Raw genomic sequence first — 13,098 nt, 5'->3', positions numbered from 1 at the left:
TCACAGCATTTTAAAGACAAGACTCTCCTTTATCTAACCACACTGTCCGATTTCAAAAAGGCTTTACAGCGAAAGCAAAACATTAGATTATGTCAGCAGAGTACCCAGCCAGAAATAATCAGACACCCATTTTTCAAGCTAGCATATAATGTCACAAAAAACAAAGCCACAGCTAAATGCAGCACTAGCCTTTGATGATCTTCATCAGATGACACACCTAGGACATTATGTTATACAATACATGCATGTTTTGTTCAATCAAGTTCATATTTATATAAAAAAACAGCTTTTTACATTAGCATGTGACGTTCAGAACTAGCATTGCCACCGAACACTTCCGGTGAATTTACTAAATTACTCACGATAAACGTTCACAAGAAACATAACAATTATTTTAAGAATTATAGATACAGAACTCCTTTATGCACTCACGGTGTCCGATTTTTAAAATAGCTTTTCGGTGAAAGCATATTTTGCAATATTCTGAGTAGATAGCCCGGCCATCATGGCTAGCTATTTTGACACCCACCAAGTTTGGTACTCACCAAACTCAGATTTACTATAAGAAAATTTGGATTACCTTTGCTGTTCTTCGTCAGAATGCACTCCCAATAACAAATGTTGGTTTGGTTCCAAATAATCCATAGTTATATCCAAATAGCGGCGATTTGTTCGTGCGTTCAAGACACTATCCAAAGGGTAACGAAGGGTGACGCGCGTTTCGTGACAAAATATTTCAAAATATTCCATTACCGTACTTCGAAGCATGTCAAACGCTGTTTAAAATCAATTTTTATGCGATTTTTCTCATAAAAAAGCGATAATATTCCGACCGGGAAACCCTGTTTTCGTTCAAAGACGAAAAAATAAAAACATGGAGTCGTCTCGTGCACGCGCCCCCAGTCTCATTGTTCTCAGATCGACCACTATCCAAATGCGCTACTGTTTTTCAGCCATGGCCTGCAAAGTCATCATTCAACGTTCTGGCGCCTTCTGAGAGCCTATGGGAGCGTTAGAAAATGTCACGTTACAGCAGAGATTCCCTGTTTTGGATAGAGATGATCAAGAAGGCCAAGAAATAGTCAGAGAGGGCGCTTTCTGTTTGGAATCTTCTCAGGTTTTGGCCTGCCAAATGAGTTCTGTTATACTCACAGACACCATTCAAACAGTTTTAGAAACTTTGGAGTGTTTTCTATCCAAAGCTAATAATTATATGCATATTCTAGTTTCTGGGCAGGAGTAATAATCAGATTAAATCGGGTACGTTTTTTATCCGGCCGTGAAAATACTGCCCCCTATCCATAACAAGTTAATGCAAGTGTAGAGAAATGCTTGTGCTTCTAGTTCCGACCATGCAGTAATATCTAACAAGTAATATAACCTAACAATTCCACAACAACTACCTTGTACACACAAGTGTAAAGGAATGAATACGAATATGTACATAAAAATATATAAATGAGTGATGGCCGAACGGCATAGGCAAGATGCAGTAGATGGTATGGAGTACAGTATATACATATGAGATGAGTAATGTAGGGTATGAAAACATATAAAGCGGCATTGTTTAACCTGTTAGGGCTAGGGGGCAGTATTGACATGGCCGGATAAAAAACGTACCCGATTTAATCTGGTTACTACTCCTGCCCAGTAACTAGAATATGCATATAATTATTGGCTTTGGATAGAAAACACCCTAAAGTTTCTAAAACTGTTTGAATGGTGTCTGTGAGTATAACAGAACTCCTATGGCAGGACAAAACCTGAGAAGATTTCAAGCAGGAAGTGGCCTGTCTGAGAAGTAGTGTTTCATCTTGGCTCTTTTTATTGAAGACTCAGGATCTGTGCAATAACGTGACACTTCCTACGTCTTCCATAGGGTCTCAGAGCCTGGGAAAAAGTTGAACGATATCGAGGCAGGCTCTGGCTGAAACACTTTATCGCTTTTGGCAAGTGGCCACTCAGAGTACTATGGGCTTAGGCGTGTGCCCGCTTCGACCGAATGCTTTCTTTTCCTTTGTCTGTTTATCTAAACGCAGATTCCCGGTTGGAATATTATCGCTTTTTTACGAGAAAAATGGCATAAAAATTGATTTTAAACAGCGGTTGACATGCTTCGAAGTACGGTAATGGAATATTTAGAATTCTTTTGTCACGAATTGCGCCATGCTCATCACCCTTATTTAGCCTTTAGGATAGTGTCTAGAACGCACGAACAAAACGCCGCTGTTTGGATATAACGATGGATTATTTTGGACCAAACCAACATTTGTTATTGAAGTAGAAGTCCTGGGAGTGCATTCTGACGAAGACAACAAAGGTAAGGACATTTTTCTTATAGTAAATCTGACTTTGATGAGTGCTAAACCTGCTGGGTGTCTAAATAGCTAGCCCTGTGATGCCGGGCTATCTACTGAGAATATTGCAAAATGTGCTTTCACCGAAAAGCTATTTTAAAATCGGACATATCGAGTGCATAGAGGAGTTCTGTATCTATAATTCTTAAAATAATTGTTATGCTTTTTGTGAACGTTTATCGTGAGTAATTTAACCTCTTGGGGCTAGGTGGGACGCTAGCGTGCCACCTGTGGTGCACTCCATCAACAGCAGGTGCATTTCAAGAGCGGCAAATTTGAATCCAAATAAATGTCAAAATTCAAATTTTTCAAAAATACAACTATGTTACACCATTTGAAAGATAAACATCTCCTTAATCTAACCACGTTTTACGATTTCAAAAAGGTTTTACGGCGAAAGCATAAATTTAGAGTATGTTAGGACAGTACATTTACAAGAGTTGTGTGTAATGTTTTGTCAAGTCAAAGACAGGGTCACCAAAACCATAAAACCAGCTAAAATGATACACTAACCTTTTACAATCTCCATCAGATGACACTCCTAGGACATTATGTTAGACAATGCATGCATTTTTAGTTCTATCAAGTTCATATTTATATACAAAAACAGCGTTTTACTATGGCATTGATGTTGAGGAAATCGTTTCCCTCCAATAACCGGCAGTCAAGTCAGCGTCACAAATTAAATAATTAAAATTAGAAAACATTGGTAAAATATTATATTGTCATTTAAAGAATTATAGATTTACATCTTTTGAACGCAATCAACTTGCCAGATTTAAAAATAACCTTACTGGGAAATCACACTTTGCAATAATCTGAGCACTGTGCCCAGAAAAATACGCGTTGCGATACAGACTAGACGTCATGTTGGGGAGATCTAAAATCGAAAATACTATGTAAATAATCCATTACCTTTGATTCTCTTCATCAGATGTCACTTCCAGGTATCACAGGTCCATAACGAATGTAGTTTTGTTCAAAAAAGCTCATCATTTATGTCCAAAAATCTCCGTCTCGTTAGCACATGATGTAAGCCAGCCGGACTTCTCGTCATGAACGAGGGGAAAAAATATATTTCCGTTCGTTCAAACATGTCAAACGTTGTATAGCATAAATCATTAGGGCCTTTTTTAACCAGAACATGAATAATATTCAAGGTGGACGAATGCATAGCCTTTTATAACGTATTGGAACGAGGGTACCCAACATGAAGTAGCGCGCCAGGTGTCTAATGGGACATCACCGTTCCATGGCTCTTGTTCGGTCAGATCTCCCTCCAGAAGACTCAAAACACTTTGTAAAGGCTGGTGACATCTAGTGGAAGCAATAGGAAGTGCCAAAATATTCCTAAACCCCTGTGTTTTTCAATGGGAGAGGTTTAAAGTCAATACAACACATCAGGTATCCACTTCCTGTCAGAAAATGTCTCAGGGTTTTGCCTGCCAAATGAGTTCTGTTATACTCACAGACACCATTCAAACAGTTTTGGAAACTTTAGAGTGTTTTCTATCCATATATAATAAGTATATGCATATTCTAGTTACTGGGTAGGATTAGTAACCAGATTAAATCGGGTACATTTTTTTTATCCAGACGTGCAAATGCTGCCCCCTAGACCCAACAGGTTAATAAATTCACCGGCAGTGTTCGGTGGGAATGCTAGTCACATGCTAATGTAAAAAGCTGGTTTTTGATATAAATATGAACTTGATTGAACAAAACATGCATGTATTGTATAACATAATGTCCTAGGGTTGTCATCTGATGAAGATCATCAAAGGTTAGTGCTGCATTTAGCTGTGGTTTGGGTTTATGTGACATTATATGCTAGCATTCCCACCGAACACTGTCGGTGAATTTACTAAATTACTCACGATAAATTACAGGTTGTAATGCAACAAAATAGTAAAAATGCCAAGTGGGATGAAGACTTTTGCATGGCAGTGTATGTGTAAATGCCTTGGGTATCTCTGTCGGAACCAAGCCTTCTTGGAAAGGGGTTTGGTTGTCCAAAAGGGGTCCCCACCCGTCTCTTCTACTGTTGCTCTCAACTGTCTTCGCCCAGCAACCGGCGACCCGTCGTGTAGTCCTGAACAGAACTACAAATGTGACTCTGCTTCCCCTCGCTCAGGAAGATGATTCTTTGAAGATAGGCTAGCGAGCTGTATCGATGGTTCTCAGTGGGGTGAAGAGAGTAGTAGAATACGATGGTTTGAAGATTAGTTGAATGGTTCAACAAACTGATCCCACTCATATGGGTGTCCATTGAAAGTTGACTAGCAACAACAACTGGGACCTAAAAGAACCCCACCATGAGCACCCACTAAATTGTCCCAAGAAGAGTCAAACAAAAGAAAAACCCACACCAAACTTATAAAACAGGAAGAAATACAAAAAGTGAAGAAAAAACACAAAAACAGGGATGATCAGATAAAGGATTGTTTGTCTAGAACTGAAATAGGGAGTGCCAACTAAAAGTGTTATAACTATAATTAATACTTGTGGATAGAAAACACCCTAAAGTTTCAAAAAATGTTTGAATGGTGTCTGTGAGTATAACAGAACTCATATGGCCGTCAAAACCCCGAGACAGATCGTAACAGGATGTGGAATTCTGAATTGCGGACTCAACTTCATCACTTTGCCTATAAATCACACCGTGAGCTATGGTTCATTGAGCACTTCCTATTGCTTCCACTGGATGTCCCCAGTCCTTACAAAGTGGTTTGAGCCTTCTACTGTGAAAACTGATACAATAAGAGTCTGTGGAACGTGGTCACATGGGGAGGGCCATCACCATTATGACGCCGGCGCCCCTGGCTACCCTCTCCTTTCGAAACGTTTTGAAAGACAATGCAATCGTCCCCCTTGAATGTTATTGGAGCTCTGGTTGAAAAAGGCCCTAAAGATTTATGTTATACAACGTTTGACATGTTTGAACGAACTTAAATTAAAAAAAAAATCAATTTTGGTAAGAGAGGAGTCCCGCGCACGACGGTACTTTTGGTGCAGCCTTCAGAAAGCGCTAACAAGAAGACATACAGGATTAACTTTTTCGAACGAAAATACATTTGTTGTGGACCTGGGAATTCCTGGAAGTGCCTTCTGATGAAGATAATCAAAGGTAAGGGATTATTGACAATAGTATACAAGACTAGATTTGATATGCGATTGTTCCAAAATGGCGCTGACCTGTATTGCTAGCCAATTTTTTTCTGAGTATCGCATCTCATTTTATCCCAAAGTGTGATTACCCAGTAAAGTTATTTTTAATTCTGGCATTGCAGGTGCTTTCAAGAGATGCTAATCTATAAATCTTAGAATGACAATATTACATTTTAAAAATGTTTTCGAATAGTAATGTAGTAAATTGTAGCGCTGTTTCACCGGATGCATTTGAGGGAAAATAGTTAGTCAACGTCACGCGCCGATGTAAAATGCTGTTTCTATATATAAATATGAACTTTATCGAACAAAAGAATGCATGTATTGTGTAACATGATGTCCTAGGAGTGTCATCTGATGAAGATTGTCAAAGGTTAGTGCTGCATTTAGCTGTTTTTTGGTTATTTGTGATGCATGTGGTTGGTCGGAAAATGGCTATGTGGCTACTTTTACGATATACTCCTCTAATATAATCTAATGTTTTGCTTTTGCTGTAAAGCCTTTTTGAAATCGGACAACGTGGTTCGATTCAGGAGAGGTGTATCTATAAAACGATATAAAATAGTCCTATATTTGAAAAAATATATATATAAAATGTTGTTATGCTAATGGCGATAGGATTTTTCGCTGGATGTCGAGCCCGTCCAGAGGTTAATGAAAGTAAAGTCTCGACAGTAGCCAGCATGTAAAACAATCGCATATAAAAAAAATACAGAAGTGAACCCTTTCATCAAAATAGCCGCTATCCACTAACACTACAACTACTGCCCATGCACACATTCTTATTCTGAAAACTGGAAAGAATCTACCTGTGTAGTCTACCTGCTATTAATTATAGTCACCCAAGCCATTCTGCAATTTCATTTGACTCTGCTGATAAAGCTATGTTGACACTCTTCTTTTAATGCTGCAATGTGGTTTCGATTGAGTCGCGTCCCTAAGACTTTTTCAGATAGGGTGCCAAGAACCATCCCACACAAAAGCACATTGATGAATGCCTTTGTCTCAGTGAGGTAGTAAACCTTGGATGGCACACTTTCCCTATGGACCCTGGTCAGAGGTTGTGCACTACAGTATATAGAGAATAGGGAGCCACATATGACATGCCTTTGTCAAACCAAATGAAAAAAGGAGAAGAACTCAATGATAGGGCCTTACTCCTTGTATGATATGCTATTTATCTAATGGAGTCACATTTTCTCCTCTGATGTACTGGCTCCCTAACTCTAAAGTCCCTCTATTAGCTTGACTTTAGTTGTCTAAGCAGTGAGAATAGCAAGTTATTCATGCTCTATTTTCAAATCAAATGGGAGACAGTCGGACAGAACATTCTCCGTTTTTTTTAAAGACCCAGGGAACGTTCTAAATTGGTTTGATTTCTACTGACCCTCTGCAGTCTATTGCATTATTTTTTCTATTCGTACCACTGAGTGTAGAGAAAGCCGGAAAAATGAAACCTGGCACTGATTTGATTCAACTTAAAAAATTGCTGTGTGGGGGGAGAAGCAATAGCGATACAGGACGTGTGTGCGCACAAGCGTGTGTGTCAGAGATAACGAGATCTGTCTCTATCACTACTGTAAATCCCAGAGGTAGAAACATCTCTGTCCACACAAAGAAACTGCATTGTGGGATGAGTAATCTAGGATCTACATATGTAATTGGTTTCTGTGGTGGATGCAGTCATTGTGAATGATGTTTGGCGTCCTAGAATTTTGGGCTGCTGTTGCTATTAGTGAGATAGTAAACCAAAGTGGAAGCCTTGAATTACAATGCCTTTGAGGTGCATCACTGATTTACAGCCTGCATGTGTTTGTAAATACGGGCATGCAGCGGCCCACCAAAAACCCAGGGCTGGCTGACATTTGAAAACAAGCCATATCAGCTATTGTGAATGTAGATAATTGTTGTATTTTTGTTTATTCTGCACTGAGTAGGGGGGTGTAGAAGCATTTTTTTGATGACATTCATGTTTAATATTTCAATTAAATGTTATGGGCAAGTTGTAGAATCGACATAATGGAAATTATGCCTCTAGTTCTGATTTTACAAAACCAGGGGTCAGATTCAACCAAACTCATTCTACAAAAAACCTGAGCTGTGGAATATTACAAAATACTAATGCTGCAAAAAGGCACCATTTCACTTGAATCAAAATGAGTTATTTGTAAACATGCGCATATTGTCTTTATGCAGATTTCAGAATATTTACATGAAAATCTGTGGCCAATTGAATGGAACCCTAGCTACTGACAAGGATGTCATGCTGGGTGTTGAGATGCGTTAGCCTTCATACTGTAACCAGAGAGGGAGAGAGAGTGAGAGCGTGAGTGAGAGAGTACTCTATCACAACTCATTCAACTGGTCAACTAATCACCAAGATGAATTAGGTGTGCTTGTACTGTAACATAAAATAAGGTGAATGGCTGTGGCACTGAAGGAGAAATTTGGGGAAAATGGCAGCATGACATACACAGGTGCTCCCTACTCCAATTGTCTCAACATGTGACTGACCTTGTCTCTCTGCTGTGTGTTCGACAGGGCCGGCATCAAAGATCGTCTCCCCCAAACAGGACTGTGAGGAGCGCCAGAAGGACAAACTGGGCACCGACAAGGGCAGCGAGAGCGGCACCTCCCTCAACGAACTCTCCACCTCCAGCTCCGAGACCCACTCTGAGGCCACCTCGCCTCAGGACGGTCCCAACTTGGGTGGGGGAGGCGGCGGGGGATCCATGGCCCCCTGCGGAGCCCTCCAGTCTGTCTCCCGGCAGCCCAGCACCCTCACCCTGGGGCGGCCCTCCAAGAAGGGCTCGTCAGTGCAGTGGATGCAGCTGCCGAATAAGCGACGCAACAGCGAGCTCTTCCAGTCGCTGATGGGGCGCGAGGGCGGCCTGAGCAGGAAGAAGAACACGGAGAGACCCAGCGCAGAGGAAGAGATGAAGCAGTGCATACAGGACTTTAACAACATCAAAATCCCACAGGCTTTCCCCGAGCGCAAGCGGCAGTGGCAGTCCGAACTACTCCAAAAGTACGGTCTATAGGGACCCTTTTCTATCACCATGCCACATGCAGTAGTAATTTTAATTTGGATTCCCCCCATTTGGCTGGTTTTAAGTGCTTGATTCATTCTAAAATGTCTTCCAGTTCAAATGAACTTAAAAGGATCATAAACCAACTGTTTTTGTGACGGGAGGCACGAGGTTAGTAAGCACATGCATTTCGGGGGCACATGTTAAAAGAAGCACAGCAGATCTCCCCTTTAACGGTATGTTGTCTCTTCAATTCTAGATTGCATTGGAGATTACGTTCGAAACAATATGCCTATGTGAACAGTATATGGCTACTTGACATTTAGTGGCCAGTTTACAAGGTACACCACCCCGTTCACAAAAATGGTTTGCTCCTACAGACAGCGAGTCAGGCGGCTGTGGCATGCTATATAAAGCATGCAGACATGCAAAGATGCATTCAGTTAGTGTTCGACTGAATGTTAGAATGGGCAAAATACAGTTGAAGTCGTAAGTTTACATACGCCGTAGCCAAATACATTTAAACTCAGTTTTTCACAATTCCTGACATTTAATCCTAGTAAGAATTCCCTGTCTTAGGTCAGTTAGGATCACCACTTTATTTTAAGAATGTGAAATGTCAGAATAATAGTAGAGTGAATGATTTATTTCAACTTTTATTTATTTATTTCATCACATTCCTAGTGGGCCAGAAGTTTACATGCACTCAATTAGTATTTGGTAGCATTGCCTTTAAATTGTTTAACTTTGGTCAAACATTTCGGGTAGCCTTCCACAAGCTTCCCACAATAAGTTGTGTGAATTTTGGCCCATTCCTCCTGACAGAGCTGATGTAACTGAGTCAGGTTTGTAGGCGTCCTTGCTCACACAAACTTTTTCAGTTCTGCCCACAAATTTTCTATAGGATTGAGGTCAGGGCTTTGTGATGGCCACTCCAATACCTTGACTTTGTTGTCCTTAAGCCATTTTGCCGCAACTTTGGAAGTATGCTTGGGGTCATTGCCCATTTGGAAGATCCATTTGCGAACAAGCTTTAACTTCCTGACTGATGTCTTGAGATGTTGCTTCAATATAACCACACAATTTTCCATCCTCACGATGCCATCTATTTTGTGAAGTACACCAGTCCCTTGTGCAGCAAAGCACCCCCACAACATGATTCTGCCACCCCCGTGCTTCACGGTTGGGAGGGTTTTCTTCGGCTTGCAAGCCTCCCCCTTTTTCCTCCAAATATAACGATGGTCATTATGGCCAAACAGTTCTATATTTGTTTCATCAGACCAGAGGACATTTCTACAAAAGTACGATCTATGTCCCCCATGTGCAGTTGCAAACCGTAGTCTGGCTTTTTTACCCGGTACTAGATGGGTGTACCTAATAAACTGGTAACTGACAGTATATTTCCATTATTTGACACATTCAGTGTCAGTGGATTGAAATTGATGTGAATGCAGATGACTGTTGTTAACAAATAAGAGAACATAGATAAACTGTATACCGCTAAAGACTTAATTTAAAGTACATTATTCTCTATGTAGATAATTAAGTGTTCAACATGTGAATTGTTTAAGAAGTTTGTAAATCCACATAGTGGAAAGAGTGGAAGATGTCCATTCAGTATCTACCATGGACGTCCTTTGTGTTTACTGTTGTTGTTCATGGTCAATATGTGAGTAATAACATTTATTCCTACTTTTTTATTCTACAATAAAATATATCATGTTATGACACGTTTTAGTCCAGGACCAGGCTTAATCAGTGTCTGCGAAACCAGCTTTTTATGTATAAATCTCTCGGTGCTGGGCTAAGAAAGAGGAAGACAATTTTCTTACAATGACTCATAGATAGAGGCTGGTTTTATCATATTTTACATCAGGATTTGAACCTTGGGAAAAGTTATCCAATCAAAAACAATGGTTGGAGCAGCACAGTTTTGGAAGTGTTTGTAGAGAACGACAGTAAATATGGTGTGCTGAAGACCAAGCCTTTGCTACAGTGTTAACCCCAAGCCATCTTTCTGTTGCTCACCCAATAACTTTTATGAAAATCACTGAAAAATCGTATTATTCAGCAATGGAAGACTGTTTTTGTAAGTCCCTATTTGTTGAAAATCTTTTATCTAATAAAATTGTTGCTTAACGAGGAAAAAGCTGCTGGCCATTTTTATGAGTTTCCTACTTCCCCAAAAACCTGAATTGGAGATCAGAAGTTTTTAACATCAGAAGAGGTTAACATGCCTTGATGCTCTGTTTTGAGGCAATGCACATTGTCAAGGCTATCTATTTTTGCTCTGCAGAAGTACATTAAGATCTGTGTATGATATCAGGTGGCCAGTATACGCCAGCTATTTTGGTAGTGTACAGCACATTTTCAAGGTGAGATGTTTTGTTTTAAAGACATTTAATGCATTCAATAAAATATGTTATAAACTAGAGGAACTACAAGATTTCCTTCAACACATTTTTCAGACATATTGTGTACAACCCAATTACGAATCCCTTACCATGAGCACATTGCACAAAGCAAAAACAAACCCAAGCTTAGTAAATTGAAGAAAACAACTTGCCTAATTGCTTTGACAGATGGAAAATGTGGTGGCAAATTACATGAACACTTTGACTGCTTTGCGTTTGCTCTTTGAATGAGAAGAAAATGAGCATCAGAGACTCTTAAAACATGCTTCACTGAGTTTAACCATGTTTGACTAAATTGTCTCGATCCATGGTGCTGAAATGATCATGCAGTTAGTCTTAAATGAAAATGCTGTGTATCACAACGGCATTTAGCAGGTGAAGTTCTCTTCTCCGCCAGGGACCAAACATGTCAGAAAATGGAAATGTGAACAATGTTATTAGATTATTTATTTTTTCACTGATAGTTGAAGCAAAACTGAAACTGTCTGATATGCTTAGTAACCAGTAATGTGGTAAGATTTCCTTTAAAAACAGCCTTGGTCTATCTCTTGCAATCAGGGCTCATCTACAAGAGGTCGATAAGAGGCCCCATTTGAATATATTTGAATGGAAAATAAAAGATGACGATTTTCTGGCATTGTTAGCATTGTTTCCATGGTAATGCAGGAAAGTGGATGGACTCTCCAAACATAATGACAGCCACCCACTCTGGGGTAGATCGTGCTGGTTGATGCATTCATAGGCAAGAATCTTACATTCTGAATTCCATGTAAACTAACACAACAGTTATTATTTAACCACAGAAAGAAAATTGCAGAGACATTATGAGTGTAACGCCCTGGCCATAGAGAGAGGTTTTTTGTTCTTTATTTTGGTTAGGCCAGGGTGTTACATTGGGTGGGCGTTCTATGTTCTGTTTCTATGTGTTTGTATTTCTTTGTTTTGGGCCATGTGTGGCTCCTCCACGGACCAGTCCTCCAGTGGGTCTCCTCATCCTGGTCAAGCCCGTGCCTCCTCCTCGGACCAGTCCTCCAGTGGGTCTCCCCATCCTGGTTCGTCCTGTGCCTCCTCCAAGGACCAGTCCTCCGGTGGATCCCTCCACCCTGGTCTCTCCTGTGCCGCCTACTCAGACCAGGCCTCCAGCGGGTCACCCCAGCCTGGTGAGTCCAGGGCCTGCGCCCAGAGCCAGGCCTCCCTCATGGCTCCCCAGCCTGGTGAATCCTGAGCCGGATCTGCCAGAGTGGCCCGCCTGTCCGGATCTGCCAGGGTGCCCCGCCTGTTCAGATCAGCCCGCCATGCCGGCACTGCCGGAGTCGCCCGCCTGTCCGGATCTGCCAGGGGGCCCCGCCTGTCCTCCGGCCCAGCCCGAGTGGCCCGCCTGTCCTCCGGCCCAGCCCGAGTGGCCCGCCTGTCCTCCGGCCCAGCCCGAGTGGCCCGCCTGTCTTCCGGCCCAGCCCGAGTGGCCCGTCTGCCTGGATCAGCCAGGGTCGTCTGCCAGCCGGTCGCAGCCAGCGCAGCTCGCCAGCCAGGCGCAACAAGGGTCGCCCGCCAGCCGGGTGAAGCCAGGGTCGCCCACCAGACCTTCGGCGTGGCCAGGTGCGCCACCAAAGAGGGCGACGCCAAGGGTGGGGCAGAGGCTACGTCCCGCACCTGAGCCGCCGCCGTAAGAGGGCCCACCCAGACCCTCCCCTTCAGTGTCAGGTTTTGCGGCCGGAGTCCGCACCTTGGGGGGGGGGGGGGGGTACTGTAACGCCCTGGCCATAGAGAGGGGTTTTTTATTCTTTATTTTGGTTAGGCCAGGGTGTTACATTGGGTGGGCGTTCTATGTTCTGTTTCTATGTGTTTGTATTTCTTTGTTTTGGGCCGTGTGTGGCTCCCAAATCAGGCACAGCTGAAGTTCGTTGCTGTTGATTGGGAGTCACACATAAGTGCATGTTTTTCCGTTGGGGTTTTGTGGGTAATTGTTTCTGTTTCTGTTTAGTGTGTTTCACCTGACAGGACTGTTTTGGTTGTCTGTATATTGTTTTGTATTGTATAGTGTCCGTTTTCTCAATTAAATATGACGAACACTAACTCCGCTGCGTTTTGGTCTGCTCTCTCTAAAGGCAACCGTTACATTAAGCCTTCCAA

General features: G+C 41.8%; 1 protein-coding gene across 1 annotated transcript in view; it reads left to right on the top strand.

Moving 5' to 3' along the window:
• LOC106611538 (BTB/POZ domain-containing protein KCTD8) overlaps positions 1-10,692 on the top strand; it is a 72,121-nt gene extending 61,429 nt beyond the window's left edge. The window contains exon 2 of the mRNA XM_014211830.3: positions 8,067-10,692. Within this exon, the coding sequence (XP_014067305.1) occupies positions 8,067-8,566 (500 nt within the window). The 3' untranslated portion in view covers positions 8,567-10,692. The remainder of the gene's footprint in view (positions 1-8,066) is intronic.
• The last annotated feature ends 2,406 nt before the right edge of the window (positions 10,693-13,098 follow it).

The sequence above is a fragment of the Salmo salar genome, chromosome 09 (genome assembly GCF_965601325.2).
Source record: "Salmo salar chromosome 09, fSalSal1, whole genome shotgun sequence".
Taxonomy (NCBI): Eukaryota; Metazoa; Chordata; class Actinopteri; order Salmoniformes; family Salmonidae; genus Salmo; species Salmo salar.
This window is presented reverse-complemented; position numbering and strand designations above follow the sequence as displayed.